At 38.7% G+C, this 16,894-nt stretch overlaps 1 protein-coding gene across 1 annotated transcript in view; it reads left to right on the plus strand.

The window, feature by feature from the left end:
* Boll (boule homolog, RNA binding protein) overlaps nt 1–16,894 on the plus strand; it is a 40,289-nt gene that overhangs the window by 6,934 nt on the left and 16,461 nt on the right. The window contains exons 3-5 of the mRNA XM_045148255.1: nt 512–603; nt 11,177–11,231; nt 14,080–14,155. Of these exons, the coding sequence (XP_045004190.1) occupies nt 512–603; nt 11,177–11,231; nt 14,080–14,155 (223 nt within the window). The remainder of the gene's footprint in view (nt 1–511; nt 604–11,176; nt 11,232–14,079; nt 14,156–16,894) is intronic.

Consider the following 16,894-nt stretch of genomic DNA (forward strand, 5'->3'; position numbering starts at 1 on the left):
TTACAGCATATCTAATCAAAATTATCTTAAAAAAAAAAGAACTGGCTACCTAAAGAACAGGAGTCACTGAGGATTACGTTAAATAGTGAACTTTCTTTGCAGCTTAAACTAATTCAGCTAAGAGTATTTTGATTTGTATATAATAATTTAACAATACAGCTACTACATAAAGTACAATACATCTATTTCAGTAACCTAGAGGTTTTATCTGCTAAATGACAAACAGCACTCTTCGTGCTATTTTATGCTATTGTTAAAACTTTCCTATATCAAAAATGCATGAAATCCACTGTGGTGATGCACGCCTTTAATCCCAACCCTCATGAGGCAGAGGTAGGAAAAATGCCCTGAGTTCAAGGCCACCCTGAGACTACATAGTGAATTCCAGGTCAGCCTGAGCTAGAGCAAGATCCTACCTCGGAAAACAAAAAAAATAAAATAAAACAAGCATGAGAGTTGTTTCATCTTTTATTAATAAATGTTTCTTAATCTTTTCTTTTTATGCCATTAGACAAATGAAAATGACTTAAGAAAATTTTTTTCCCAGTATGGGTCTGTAAAGGAAGTGAAGATTGTAAATGACAGAGCAGGAGTGTCCAAAGGGTTAGTATCATTATTGATAACATATAGAATTAATAGTTATATTTTATTGGATTATTAATTTATTTTCTCTCCTATTTATTTCTTCTTAATTTATTTTATCTCCTATTTATTTGAGAGGAAGAGAATGGGCACACCAGGGCCTCCTGCCACTGCAAATGAACTCCTTACATATGTACCATTTTTTGAATCTGACTTTACATGGGTACCAGGACATGAAACCCAGGCTGTCAGACATTGCAAGCGAGTACCTTTAACCACTGAGCAATCTCTCCAGTCCTGTCTCCATGTTTTGATAGAAAATTTAACACCTTCTGTTTTTTGGCCTCCATTTGACCTCCATGGTATTTGTTTGTGTGTGAATGGGACTATGTGTCTGTGTTTTAGTGAGATGGAAAAGACTTCTGTAATATTCCTTAATGTGGGAGCTTATTCATTTTTAATTTTAGTTTTGCACCTATGTGTACTATGGTGTGGTGTAGGGGGAGGTCTAAACACATGTATTGCTCATGTGTGCTCATAAGCAACTTCAGTGGCTAGAGAGGAACATCATATGTCCCACTCCATCACTCTTCTGGCCCTTTCTTATTTGAGCTAGCAACTTTTACTAATCCCAGAGCTATCATTCTGTCTTGAGCCCTGGAAATTCTCTGGCCTCTGCTCCCCACAGTACTGGGGTTACAGACATGCCTGACCTTGCCTCACTCCTCCATGTGGGGAGTGAAAACTGAGGAGTTTCTGGAGCGTGGGAGAACCTACCTTGCCCACAGACTCAAATCCAGCTATGGCCACTGAGGCTACTGGTACAAAGGGAGACAGTCCTAAAGGGAACATCTTAACTCTTGGCCAGTATAGGCTCCTAAATGCTAGAAAACAGGTGATATGACCTTCAACTGCCCATGACCCCTTCAATATTAGAGGATCCAGAAAAAAAAACACTCCAATATTTTGTCTTATTTGTTGTTCTTTTAGTTTCTTATATTTATCTTGTTTTCTTTTTTACTATATTCTTCATGCTTTATTTTCAAAAAAGCCTGTATGATTTGTATTCATCTTACATTTAATTTTGTTTACAGATTTTTTTATTTATTGTACAATATCAATAAAGAAACAAAACAAGAGCTGGGCGTGGTGGCACATGACTTTAATCCCAGCACTTGGGAGTCAGAGGTAGGAGGATTGCCCTGAGTTCAAGGCCACCCTGAGACTACATAATGAATTCCATGTCAGCCTGAGCTAGAGTAAAACCCTACCTTGAAAAACAAAAAAATAAAAATAAAAATAATTAATTAGTTAAAATGTTTCTTAATATTTTTATTTTGTGTATTTACTAGAGAGAGAGAGAGAATGGGCATGTCAAGGGCCTCCAGCTACTGCAAATGAACCCCAAACACATGCACCACTTTGTGCACCCAGCTTACATGGGTACTGGGGAATCAAACCTGGGTCTTTAGGTTTCGCTGGCAAATGCCTTAACCACTAAGCCATCTCTCCAGCCCTAAAATGTTGTTTTAAAAGGAATCCATGAGGTAGAAGAAGGATCTGAAGTGGCTAGTTAATAAATTTTTAAAACAAGACATAGAGACCATATTCCAAAAATCACAAAAAAAAAATGCCAAATTTAGAAAAGGAAATGGACATCCAAGCACAAGAGGCTTTAGAACCTAAATTAGATATGACCAAAAGTACCTCTGCCCAGCACACCTGCGTAAATGCCAGCACTACAGAACAAAGAAATAATATTTAAGCTGCAAGAAAAAAAAAATGCCAACTCAGTTACAAAAGTAAATGCATCAGAATAAAACAGATATTGAAGCAGAAACCCTAAAAGTAAGGAAGGCTATGTATTTTGAAGGTTGAAAAACATTTATGAACAAGATTACTCTATCCACGTTGTCTTGGAATCAATAGAGAAATAAGACATTTCAGCAGGGCATGGTGGTGCACACCTTTAAGCCCAGCACATGAGAGGCAGAGGTAAGAGGACTGCTGTGAGTTTGAGACTAGCCTGAAACTACATAGTGAATTCTAGGTCAGCCTGAGCTACAGCAAGAACCCTACCTCAAAAAACAAAACAAAAAAAAAAGCATCTTGGCTAGAGAGATGGCTCAGTGGTTAAGGTGCTTGCCTGAAAAGCCTAAGGACCCATGTTTGATTCTCCAAATCTCTTGTTAGCCAGATGTACAAAGGTGAGGCAAGTGCAAGGTCACATATGCACACTAGGTGGCGTAAGCATCTAGAGTTCAATTTCAGTGGCTGAGACCCGGGCATGCCAATTCTCTCTCTCTCCTCCCCCCCCTCCCTCTCTCCCTCTCTCCCTCCCTCCCTCTCTCTCTTCCTCCCTCCCTCCCTCTCTCTCTCTCACTCTCTCTGAGAAAAGAAAAGGCATTTCGCAGCAAGCATGAATGAAACATGATCAGCAAGCCAGCATTACAAATATTTAAAGGAATACTAAACAGACAGGAGGAAGAAAGTGTCAGTCATTAGAATATAAGAACAGGACCAATCCCATTGCAGGAATAGATAAACAAAGGAGAACTAGCAAAGAATACGTCCAGCTCAGGAAAGGAGCACACCCTACCATGAACATGGAAGAAGGAAAAGACCAGCTGAACCAACTAGGAAAACAGCCCACAAAATTATAAAAAACATCAACTTCCTCTCTTAAATGGAATTAATTCTCCAATTAAAATGATAAAAATTAGTGTGTGGTGCATGCCTTTAATCCCAGCACTCGGGAGGTAGAGGTAGGAGGATCGCTGTGAGTTCAAGGCCACCCTGAGACTACATAGTCAATTCCAGGTCAGCCTGGGCTAGAGAAAGACCCTGCCTTGAAAAAAAACATACAAATTAATTTTATTAAGGAGTAAGATCTAACTTTTATTTATAAGAAACACTCCTCACTGATTAAAATAAACACACACTGAAAGGGAAAAGGTTAGTATCCATGGAAACTGAAAGTCAATAGGAATCACTGTCCTGCTATCTGATGAAGTCTTCAAGCCAAAATTATTCAGAAGAGGCAAAAAAAAAAAAAAAAAATGTCACTACATACTGATAAAGAGGGAAATGTCTGAGAATAATAGTTATTAAATGTATATGCACTGACCATTGGTGTATACAATTCACAAAGCTGGGCACGTAGGGTGGGCTGAAGAGACATCTGAATGGTTAAGGCACTTGCCTGCAAAGCCTAATGACCTGGGTTCAATTCCCCAGTACCCACATAAGCCACCTGCACAAAGTGGCACATGCATCTGGAGCTCATTTGCAGTGGCTGAAGGCCCTGGCATGCCCAGTCTCTCTGTCTGTTTTCTCTTTATCACTCTGTTTGTAAACAAATAAATAAAAATACTGTTTTTTTTCAAAAGGGGGCAGGTAGGTTAAGATAAAATAATAATGGGTGATGTGAGTGACCCACTTTGATCAACAGATCTGGATAAAAAACTCAACAAAAGCTTCAAAATTAAAGCACACTGCAGTTAACAGACTTCTACAGAATAAGCCATCTAACAGCTTAGGGATGCATCATGTTCTATGGATATTATGGAACTTTCTGTAAAATAGGTCACATATTTGGTTATAATTATCTCAGCAAATATTTAAAAAATAATTTTTATTTCAGATTATATAATACAATAAAACTAGCAATTAATAGCATGATAAACATGAATACATAGAGACTGAGCTGCACATTTTTTAATTTTTATTCATTTCTATATATTTCAGAGAGAGAAAGAGAGGCAGATAGAGAGAATAGGCAGTCCAGGGCCTTCAGCTGCTGTAAACAAACCCCAGATGCATGCTTGTGAGCTGGCTTGTGTGGGTTCTGGGGAATTGAACCTGGGTCCTTTGGTTTTGCAGTCAAATGTCTTAACCACTAAGCCATCTCTCCAGCCCTGAATTGCACATTTTAAATGGTATCTCGGCCATTGAAGATTTGTTCAGAAATTTGACTCCTAGAATCAAATAAAAGTGAAGGCATAACTTAAGCAGGACCTCAGAGATCCAGCAAAGGCCATTCTAAGAGGAAACTTTGTAGCTATGAGTGCTAACATTTTTTTAAAAATCAAGGGCAGAAGAATGGCTTAGTGTTTAAGGTGCTTGCCTGTGAAACCTAAAGACCCAGGTTTGCTTCCCCAGGACTCCTGTAAGCCAGATGCACAAGGTTTCATATGTGTCTGGAGTTCATTTGCAGTGGCTAGAGGTCCTGGTGAGCCCATTCTCTCTCCCTCCCTCCCTCCCTCCCTCCCTCTCTCCCTCTCTCTCTCTCTCTCTCTCTCTCTCTCTCTCTCTCTCTCACAGTGTGTCTGGCTACATGGGACCTGGAGATTTGAACATGAGTTCTTAGTCATTGCAGGCAATTGCCTTAACTGCTAAGCCATCTCTATCCCTAGACTATTTTTTATATAAAGAAATTTTCATTGTTATTTATTTATTTGCAAAGAGAGAGAGATAATGGATACATAAGGGCTTTGTGCTGCTGTAAATGTACTCCAGAAGCAAGCATCACTTTGTGCACGCCCATTCTCTCTCTCTCTGCCTTTAACAGCTGAAACAACTCTTCAGCAAAAGCTGGAGGCATTACAATGCCTGATTTCAAAGTATACTATCGAGCAAGGGTGTCTGACCTTTTGACTTCTCTGGTAACATTGGACAAAAGAGAATTGTCTTGGGTAAATATTAAATATAGCAAGACTAGCAAAAGCTGATGAGGGAGGGGGCTATTACAGGTAAAAATAAATAAAATAAATAAATAGGAAAAAAATCCTCACATAAAAATCCCAATTATGTAGTGCCCCATCAGAGAGTCTTTTATCTTATTAAGCAGTTTGTGATCACTAATAAAGAAAATAAGGTTTGGAGAGATGGCTCAATGGTGAAGGCACTTGCCCAGAAAGCCTAATGATCTTAGTTCAATTCACCAGTACCCATGTAAAGCCAGATGCCCTGTAGTGCATGCTTCTGGAGTTCGTTTGCAGAGCTGGAATTCCTGGTGTTCTCTCTCTGTCTTTCCCTCCCTCCCTCTCTGTCCTAGCATGGCAGCACATGCCTTTAATCCCAGCACTCAGGAGTGTGAGGTAGGAAGATCACTGTGAGTTCTAAGCCAGCCTAAAACTAATTTCAGGTCAGCCTGGGCTAGAGGAAGACCCTACCTTAAAAAAATAAAAGAAGAAGAAGAAAATAGATGTATCTGAATAATAAAACTTCATTGATTTTTCTAAAATATTTTTATTATAAAAGTAAATAAATGGATCAACATAAAACTAGTGGCTATTTGACACTGTATTGAAGAAACAAACACGTCAGCATCTGGCCCCCTGGAAGTAACTGCAGTTCTCAGGGAGTTCTCAAGGTGCTCATCAGATATTTTGTTCTAATTTCCTCTCGCTGCTTCATCCTGGGAAACAGTTGCTCACAAATGCAGGTGCTGCCGAAAACCATTGACAAGAAAGAGTAAGGCGTGATCACGAAGCAGGGGACATTTGTCTCTGGGAGGGTAGGACCTGTGAACTCTGCAAAGAGGCATAATTAAACTCTTCTGTAAGTTGAATGTCAGATGCAGCTGTATGTATTCCATTTGAAAAAATGGCAGGTAATACATTTGTGTCAACTAAAAATCCAGTCACAAATATACAAAAATACTTTCCCAAAAATCTTGAAACATGCTTTCAAATTCTTATACAAAATTAAAAGGCAAAGCTACATATTCTTCACTATTCACAGAGCTGTGTTTAGCCAAAATGTCATAATGCTTAAATTGTTTGTCTTCATTTGAGCTTGCCATAATTTCACTTTCATTTGGAACACTAGTGATTTGAAAATTGTATTTATAAGTTGTTTTTCACCTTGAAGATGCATGTTTAGCTCATTTAAATGAGCAGTAATATCAGTCTTACTCTATTTTGTCCTTATAACACAACCCTTTGTACACTGAAATTTAGCAACATGTTTTTGCATAATAATGCCTTTTCAAATTATACTCTGAAAACTTGCACAAATCCCCTACAGATTAAGAAGAATGCTACTTGCCTTAATAAAAAAGCAGTCATCTTTTATTGAAAGATTTTCCTTCATCTGTGATTTTTTTTCTTTTTTGAGGGTTTTGTTTTCAGACATTGTAGCCATGCTGAGATTTAAAAAATAATACATGCATGGGGCTGGGGAGATGGCTTAGTGGTTAAGCCGTTGCCTGTGAAACCTAAGGACCCAGGTTTGAGGCTCGATTCCCCAGGACCCACATAAGCCAAATGCACAAGGTGGTGCATGCATCTGGAGTTCGTTTGCAGTAGCTGGAAACCCTGGCACGCCCATTCTCTCTCTCTCATCCTCCCTCCCTCCCTCCCTCCCTTCTGTCCCCCCCCTTTCTGTCGCTGTCCAATAAATAAACAAAAAAATTTTTAAAAATAATACATACATAAAAGTCTATATATTATGAAAAGTAACAGGAAAATAGAAAGCAAGCTTTGGACTTTCTACCACTCAGTTGCTTATACAATATAAACAGGAAGGACTGGAAAGATAGCTCAGCAGTTAAAGACTTACTTACAATACAAAGAGGATTCAATAAGTGTGGCATGAAGCTTAACCAAAGAGAGAACATTACTTTGTCAAATAAGAATACTTATCTGAGCTGGCCTTAGTGGCACACGCCTTTAATCCTAGAACTTGGTAAGCAGAGGTAGGAGGATGGCTGTGAACTACAGGCTAGCATGACTACAGACTGAGTTCCAGGTCAGCTTGAGATAGAATGAAACCCTACCTCAAACAAAGCAAGAATATTATCTGTCTTCTAAGTGACATTAAGAGCCTAATGTGTACAATAGTGTTTCACTCACCAAGTCCACAAGAACATACAATATTTGGTGGTGCCAATCCAACTGCCTGAACTTGGAAGATAACATGCTGGAAGCCATACATCCTTGTAAATTGAAGCCATACATGTGTACAAATAGAAGTATACATACATTTATTTTGCATAATATCATGTGCAAAGTAGTTCACCCTCATGAACTGTACAGTTGAGTTACAAAGGAATTGCCAAAAGAAATGTGTTTTAAAGAAATTCACAGGCTGGAGGAATAATTTAGTGGTGAAGGCTCTTGACAGCAAAGCCTAAGAATTTATGTTCAAACCTCCAGGTCTCACGTAGCCAGACACCAGATGCAAGCATGCAATGTCACACATGCACCATAAGGGGGCATACACATCTGGAGTTCACCTGCAGCATGCTGTCCTGGTACCCATTTTCATTCTCTCTCTCTCTGCCTCTTTCTCTCCCTCCCTCTCTTTCAAAAAAAGAAAAAGAAAATTTACAATCTGTGTTGGTTTGCATGCAAAAATATTTTGGCTGTGTGTAGCCAGTGGATCACAAGTTGGACACCACTGCTGTAGAGCCATAAGAACAAAAATACATAGACTAAAAGACCAGAATGAAGGACTCTGAATAAACCCAGGAAGCTAGAACCACGTGATTTTCAGTGTAATAAAGTACACAAGGAACCCATACGTTGGAGAAAAAACAGCCCTTCAACAAATGTTGCTGAGAAAACTATATCCATGCATAGAAAAGTGAAACTATCCCTGCCTCCTCCCTACACAAAAATCAATTCAAAATGGATGGAAGCCTTTATTTATTGTTAAGACTTAAAACTTTGAAGCTGCTCAGTGAAATCATAGGTAAACTACTCCAAGATGCAGGCATAGTCCAAGGCTTCTTGAAAAGGACTACAACTGCTCAGAAAATAATGCGTGAAGAGGACTATTTGAGGGAATGAATAGGACTAGAAGGAAGGAAGAAAGAAAAGGTACTGGGCTGAAAAAGGACTAATACTGCATGCTTTGTCCTGCACAGAATGCATGTGTGCATGCATGCATATACATAAATGTATGAGACATGAAGAAAGCCAAAGGGGGACTATCTAAAGAAAAGACCAGCAAGAAGGGGAAAGAGAACACAAGAAAGGGTAACAGGGACGTCAGTGTGACTAACATATGATGAAACACGTGCATGAAAATACAATGATGAAACTTTAGTACGCTAACCAAAAAGCAAAAATAATGATGCAGACAAAAAAGCTTAATAATGCTGTTTCAGACATTTGAAAAAATGATAATGTAAACTGTATTTTATCCACTTTCCACTGGGTGGTGTGTTCTACCAGAAAAAAAAAAAAATACTGTAAAACAATTCTTTAATGTTTGGGCAAACAGATGAGACAAATTCCATTGTTTAAAAAGACAGTGGGGAGATGACTGTGGGTGAGAAAGCGGAGGGCTCTGACCTCTCCATGAGTGCCATGTTGTGCCCAGCTGCCCTCACACACAAACACACCAAAGATGCCTTTGTGATCATGTAAAACTTACTAGAGTGCATGAGGCCTTCTTTTTGATGCCCACCTCTGAAAAAATAAACTTTAAACAAAAAATAAAGCATATGCTACAATCATTGTGAGTTAGAAAACTGTATTTAGCATTACTCGTGAGTTTTGTTATCAGAAATTATGCTTTTGTAGCTTTACATGTTACTGTTTTTTTCCTCTAGTTTGGCTTTTTCACATGACATGACCATGTATTTACACTTTTTTTAAATTTTGTTGTTGTTATTTGTTTATGTTTTTCAAGGGGAGGTTTCACCCTAGCCCAGGCTTTTTTTTTTTTTTTTCTTTTGAAACAAGATTTTGCTAATGCTATCTGACCTGGAACTCAAAATCCTGCTTCAGAGCCGGATGTGGTGGTGTATGCTTTTAATCCCAGCACACAGAAGGCAGAGGTAAGAGGATCACCATGAGCTCCAGGCCCCCTGAGATTACATAGTGAATTCCAGGTCAGCCTAAGCAACAGCAAGACCCTACTTCAAAAAAGTTAAAAAAAAAAAAATTTTAAAAAGAATCCTGCTTCAGTTTGCTGGGTGCTAGGATTACAAACATCTATCTTGAACATCATATGAATTGTACTTGAATGTAAAAATCATAAGTAAAAAATCACATAAAATCTAGGCTGTGTGTATTTTAATTGATATCGTTTGGGAATGCACTATTAATGAATTTGTATACAAATGTAGGAATTTTTTTTTTTTCGAGATAAGGTCTCACTCTAGCCCAGGCTGACCTGGAAGTCACTCTGTATTCTCAGGGTGGTCTTGAACTCCGGGTGATCCTACTACCTCTGCCTCCAGAGTGCTGGGACTAAAGGCGTGCGCCACCACACCCAACAAGAAATTTATTATTTTAAGATATTTCAGGGCTGGTTTAGCGGTTAAGGAGTTTGCCTGCAAAGCCAAAGGACCTCGGTTCATTTCCCCAGGACCCATGTAAGCCAGATGCACAAGGGGGTGCATGTGTCTGGAGTTCATTTGCAGTGGCTGGAGGCCCTGGTGTGCCCATTCTCTTCCCCTCTCTCTCTTTCTGCCTCTTTCTCTCAAATAAATAAATAAAATATATTTTAAAATATTTTATTTGGGGGCCCAGAAAGATGGCTCAGTGGTTAAAGTCACTCGCTTGCAAAGCTTGCTAACCCGGGGATCATTCTCTAGTACCCATGCAAAGTGCACATGTGTCTGAATTTGTTATGTAGTGGCAAGAGGCCCTAGCGTACCCATTCTCTGTCATATCTCTCTCAAATAAAATAAGTACTATTTTTAAAAAAGAGTTACTTTCCAGAAAGTAATGTTTTTTAAAAGCTACTTAATTTTTGAAAAATTTACTTGCATGTGTAGTAGGCAAGGGAGTGGACAGCACTGCCTCTTGTCACTGCAAACAAACACCAAACACTTACAATACTTTCTGCGTCTGGCTTATGAGCTGGCATGTTATACAAGCCCTCACCTCTAACCCCTGAGCTATCTTTTCAAAGCCTGCAATGTTTTGTTTTGTTTTTTTTAACTTTTGACAGACTTTTTTTTTCTGTTTTGATTCCTTAAAGCCAAACTTTTTCTGTTGTTTTCTGTGGTATTCACATTCTCCTGCCTAGCAAAGGTCCTAGGTTTGGTCTCCAACTTGGGGGGCTGGGAGGGGAGCAAAAGGGAAGCTGAAAGAGAGACAGACAAGCCTACTGCTCTGAGCTAAAATTTGTTGCATTCCAAATTTTAAGCTAGACCATGAATGTCTTGTGTTTTTCTTGCCTCACATATCGCTCAAGGGTTGAAACTGTTAAGATCACTGACTAGTCTCTCAGTCCCCTTCACTTTGAAAAGAGGAGGCAGTGGTACAACACTATGATTCTTATGCTAGTGAAACATAAAAGGAGTACTTCACAGGTCCGTTCTTAAAAAGCAAGAAAACTTTAGCCGGGCATGATGATGCATGCCTTTAATCAGAGCATGTAGGTGGCAGAGACAGTAGGATCACAGTGAATTGGAAGCCAGCCTTGGAAGTACAGAGTGAGTCCCAGGTCAGCCTGGACTAGAGTAAGACCCTACCTCGGAAAAATAAAAAACAAAAATTTTAATATAGGGTTGGGAATGTAACTCCATGATAAAGTACTTAACTAGCATGTCTAAAGTCCTGTGTTTAATGTTCAGTACTACAAAATAAAAAGTAATATAATATTCAAATAAATTAATGTATTTGTTTAGGTATGGTTTCATCACTTTTGAAACACAAGAAGATGCACAAAAAATTTTACAAGAGGTAAGATGTCTTGGTGAATTTAACTTCATTTTTGGGACTTCTTTATTTGAAAGTAATCTCTTAAGATGTTTAATGGTCGAACACGAGTACAATGATCATTTACAAGAAAAATACTATCCATCTTAAGATTGCCATTGGCCTCTAAGAAGTGGTCTGAAGAACAAATTCCCAAGCCATTACATGAGTATGATTGTGAACTGGTAATGTTTCACTTTATTTTGTGTTAATATTTTTTTTTAATTTTAAAGAAACACTGGGGCTGGAGAGATGGCTTAGTGGTTAAAGCACTTGCCTACAAACCAAAGGACCCAGGTTCAATTCCCCAGAACCACATAAGCCAGATGCACAAAGTGGTGTATGAGTCTGGAGTTCGTTTGCAACAGCTGGAGGCCCTGACACACCCATCTTCTACCTCTCCTCTCCTCTCTCTCTCTCTCAAATAAATAAATAAAAATAAAAGTTTAAAAATTTAAAAAAAGAAACATTGTTGCTGAGCATGGTGGACTATGCCTTCAATCCCAGCACTCAAAGAGGCTTGAGGTAGTAAAGACCTTAAGGCCACCCTGGGCTGGAGAGTGAGTTCCAGATCATCCTGGTGAAGAGAGGAAAGAAAGAAAGGAGAAAAAGGAGAGAGGGGAAATAGAAAAAGTAGCAATGTAAAATCCTAGAATAAAGTTACCTAAGATTATTTGCCTTCTATGAAAAACTATATAAGTTAAGAGCATGCACAGCAAAAGCTCATTGCCTGAAGTTCACTGTGGTAGCTTTTAAATTATAGCAAATATAACATTTAACTTTTTCTGAAAAAGGTATAGTTTGCATTATATATTTTTAAATCATATCATAGTAAATTCTTTTTTGTTGTTTGTTTTTTGATTTTTTGAGGTAGTATCTCACTCTAGCTCAGGCTGACCTGGAATTCACTATGTAGTCTCAGACTGGCCTCAAACTCATGGTGATCCTCCTACCTCTGCCTCCGCAGTGCTGGGATTAAAGATGTGTTCTACCACTAGTTACGTTTTGTAAGTTCCTTGGAGAGACAGTTTAAAAGATGGAAGGATTTTTGGCTCACAGTTTCAGAAGTTTCAGCCTTTGACCAAGGTAGAACATCGTGGTAATGTATGGGACAAAAGAAGTTGCTCATTCAACAGTAGAGACACAGAGAGTAACTGAGGGCAGGGCCTAGCATAACACAGAGCACAAGAACACACCTCCAGGGCTGGAGAGATAGCTTAATGGCTAAGGTGCTTGCCTGCACTCATGTTTGACTCTCCAGGTCCCACATAAGCCAGATGCACAATGTGACACAAGCACTCAAGGTCACACATGCATACAAGATGGTGCATGTGCCTGGAGTCCAATTACAGGGGCTAGAAGCCCTGGCATGCCAACCCCACACACACAAAATTTTTTAAAAAGACAAAGCATGAGAACATGCCTCCAATGACCTACTTCCTCCAACTAGGCCTCACTTCCAAAAGTCCCATAAGCCCCAGTAACACCTTCAAGTTATGTAATCCTTTGATTGGATCAGAGTCTTTATTATTCAGTCACCTCTCAGTGGTTATATCTATCTATTGGGAGCCAAGCCTTCAATGCATGGTCCTTTTGGGGGGATACTTAATGTCCACAGCATAACAGATACCATATTTAATGGATTGTTGATTCATTAACGTTGACTTGATGGCCAATGGCATTATAATTCATGCCTAAGTTAAGCATGTAAGCACACCTTGCCCATAAGACATATGACAGTGTCCTTGTACTTAGGAATACTAGCTAGAACTTCAGCACTACACTTGGGAATCTATAGCAGTTACCTTCTCTTGCTGGGACAAAAAAAAAAAAAAAAAAAACCTGACCAAAAGGAACTTATGGGAGAAAAGGGTTTATTTCCGTTTCATCATAATGGAGAAAGCGCAGCAGAGCAGGCTGACAGCGTCACACATCAAGCAGCAGGGCAAGGGCAGCAAGAGTGAGCTCACCAATGCGCACACCCAGCAGGGCTGGACTAATAAACCTCAAGATCCACCTCCCACGGGCTCCGCCTGCTGGGGGCTGGGTATGAGGTTTAATCACAACCACATGGGGGCATTTCTTACACTCAAACCACCATAGCCAATTTAAACAACAAAATCACTAGCAAAAAGCATGCAATTAAAAAATGATGGTGCCAAATAGGGTATGAAAAGGACATCTGTTAATTAAATGGCAGCCAAAACAAGAAAGAGCATCACCTTGGGTGATCTTAGCTGGGAACTTGTGTGTCAAGCAACCACACTTTTCTGCACGTGTCCAGTAATGACCTTGGAATCACCACAAATAACTGGTTTCAGGGTTACAAATAACCTTTAGTGAACAGACAGATTGCAGTACAAGCAAGCACCTTTAACTGCTGAGCCATCTCTCAAGCCCTAAAATTGCAATACAGAATCAATAAATCATGAAGACTGATTCTCACAAGTAAGAATGTAACTTCAGGGGCTACAGAGATGGCTTAGTGGTTAAGGTGCTTGCCTGCAAAGCCTAAGGACCCAGGTTCAATTCCCCAGAACCCATGTAAGCCAGATGCACATGTTGACACATTTGTCTGGAGTTCATTGGCAGTGGTTGGAAGCCCTTGTGAACACATTTATATATTCTATCTCTCTTTCTCATAAAGAAAAAATTTTTTTAAGTTGAGTGCATTGAAACAAAGATTCAGAATCAGGTTATTTGAATCCAAAAACTTGGTCCTTTGAACTGTTAAAAGTATGAAAATGCTAGTCTGGATTTTTAAAAATTACTTTTTACTGGCTTTTCTCATAAATAATAATGACAAGATAATAAAGCATTTTCTTTATTTTAGGCTGAAAAACTTAATTATAAGGATAAGAAGCTGAATATTGGTCCAGCTATAAGAAAACAACAAGTAGGGATCCCTCGTATGTATTGAGAACTCATCTATTTTTTAATATTTTTTCATGGTCATTTTGTGAAATACTAGACTTTAATAGGCATTCATTAAAATATCATGTTTCTTTTATAATTATTTTAGAAAATTTAATATATATAATGTTTCTACCAGAAATTAATACATCATAGTTGGGACAGTAAGGAACAATGTGGATAAATAATGTTGCTTAAGAGTATTCCAAGTGTCTACTGGGATGTCAAAACACTTTATGTGTTGGGCATGGTGGTGCATGCCTTTAATCCCACACTCTGGATGCCAAGATAGGAGGATCTATGTGAGTTTGGGGGAACCTGAGACTACGTAGTGAATTCAGGGCAGCTTGGACTAGAGCAAGATCCTACCTCAAAAAACAAACAAAACAATTCTATCTGTTAACAGATTAATGATGAATTGTACTCATGTGAACTGTTCTGCTATCTTAGAAGTTAACAGATACTAATTTTCATTTTGACCCAACAATTCATTTCAAAATGAATTGCACTAAGTATGGCAAAATTCTAAATATTCTCAATTACTGTTGTTAGTTTCAAGACTTAAACTGTAATGTACATTAGCAGTTCTTTAGCCCATGATCTATGGTGAATGCTTTCCAACATACAATTAGCCTTCCCAGAATAATCCAGTCAGTGTTACAAATTTTCATTTGCTTCATGAATTTGTTTTTGTTTCTGTTTCTGTTTTTCAAGGTAAGGTCTCACTCTAGCCCAGGCTGACGTGAAATTCACTATGTATTCTCAGGATGGCCTTGAACTCATGGCAATCCTCCTACCTCTGCCTCCTTGGGATTAAAAGTGTATACCACCACGTCCAGGTTGCTTCATGAAATCTTGACAACCTAAGAGGAATTATTAGACAGGGAAGGTCAGTTTTTTAAAAACCAGTTAATGTTTAAATACTCTTTTTTTTTTTTTTGAGAACAACAGACACAGAGAGGAAGAGGCAGATAGATAGAGAATGGGCACTTCAGGGCCTCCAGCCACTGCAAATGAACTCCAGATGTATGCACCACCTTGTGTATCTGGCTTACGTGGGTCCTGGGGAATCGAGCCTCAAACCCAGGTCATTAGGCTTCACAGGCAAGCACTTAACCATTAAGCCATCTCTCCAGCCCCAATGTTCAAATACTCTTAATGGCAGAAGAGAATTAACCTCAGCCAGTTGTGGGTCTTAAACTGGAATTACAAATTTTCTTTAAAGTCTCAGTTTATGTAAAAACCTCATGCATAATTTGCATTTTCTTCTATGTCATACTGTTTATTTGAATACAGATGTTTCCCAAAAAAACAAATGTTTGAATGAAATTAATTCTATGAGAACATCGCCATGTTCAACTCATGCCTTTTCTAATCTGTTTACCCAAATGGTGAGTGGTAACATTACATTTCAAATCTAAGACTACTTAAATTTAAAGCTAATTTACTTTTTTCTGCAAAGAAAAGTAGGTACAAAACATATTTACAAAATAATGAGTTTCTTAAGTTTTTTTTAATCTCTCATTTCTTTCTAATTTTATGAACTCCCTAATCCCAGTTATTTTTTCTTGTCTTGATTGCTAGAAAACCATCCTAACTGGTCTGTCCGAATGCTGCAGTCTGCCACCTCCCAATCACATACAAGACAGCCAGAATGTTCCTTGAGAAGCACACACCATCTTACTCCCAGCTTGTTTTCAGCTGCTCTTCTCATCTATGGGACCTTGGCTAGCTCTCTCCATCCTAAAACTACCTCACTTCTCAGAACTGGTTTTCTGTTTGCTTTACCTAGGATACTCCTTGCCATTCCATTCTATCTTTGAAACCCATCTCAAATTTCACTTATCATTTCTGGACAAATGTTCCATATGTGTGGAGAGATTCATTTTTATGTAATTACATATAAAGTGATTTGAATGTTCAGTATAGGACTCTGCTCTACTTAGGATTACACCCTATTATACACTATTCTTTATGTACTTGTCAAAAACTTAACTAATTAACTGTGGAAATATCTAATGGTTGCTTCCACTATCAAAACCTAACTTCTATGGAGATAGAGAATATATTATGTCTATTTTTTTAATTTTTCACTTTATTATCAGGGCCTAATTAAATGTCCTATAATACTATGCACTGAACTGTACTTATTGGGGCTGGGGAGGGAGATGGCTCATTTGGCAAAGTGCTTGCCACACAAGCGTGAGGACCAAAGTTTGGATTCATGTAAATGTTGGGCAGGAGAGGTGGCCAGCCTGTCATTCCAGCACCCAGTAAGCAGTGACAGGAGATCCCTTGGGCAAACTCTAGATAGACTAGACAGATCATTGAGCTCTGAGTTTCAAGTGAGAGACTTTGTCTTAGTAAACAAGGTTGAGAAGGAAGGCACCTGACACCAACCTCTGGCCTCCACATGCACCCGCACACACAAGTGGACCCAACATGTCCACAACACCCACACAAACACACACAAAAATGTATTTATTTGCTTAGTAGGTTCATTAATGATCTTTGAGGGAAGATATACAAACTCCTTATTCAGTTGTATATATTTATGATAAAGATCCATAGTTTTTATCAGATTCTCAAATGAAAAAATAAACAGAATGACATTACAACATTACATGAAATGCAGTGAAGACAGAAAAACTGACAGATGTTAGTCTTACTTAAGGTGGTAGGCCAGTGCTGCTTAAGTATGCTTTGCAACTGGTGTCAGTTCACTTGGGGGCTCT

This window comes from Jaculus jaculus, chromosome 4, assembly GCF_020740685.1.
Source record: "Jaculus jaculus isolate mJacJac1 chromosome 4, mJacJac1.mat.Y.cur, whole genome shotgun sequence".
NCBI classification, from domain to species: Eukaryota; Metazoa; Chordata; class Mammalia; order Rodentia; family Dipodidae; genus Jaculus; species Jaculus jaculus.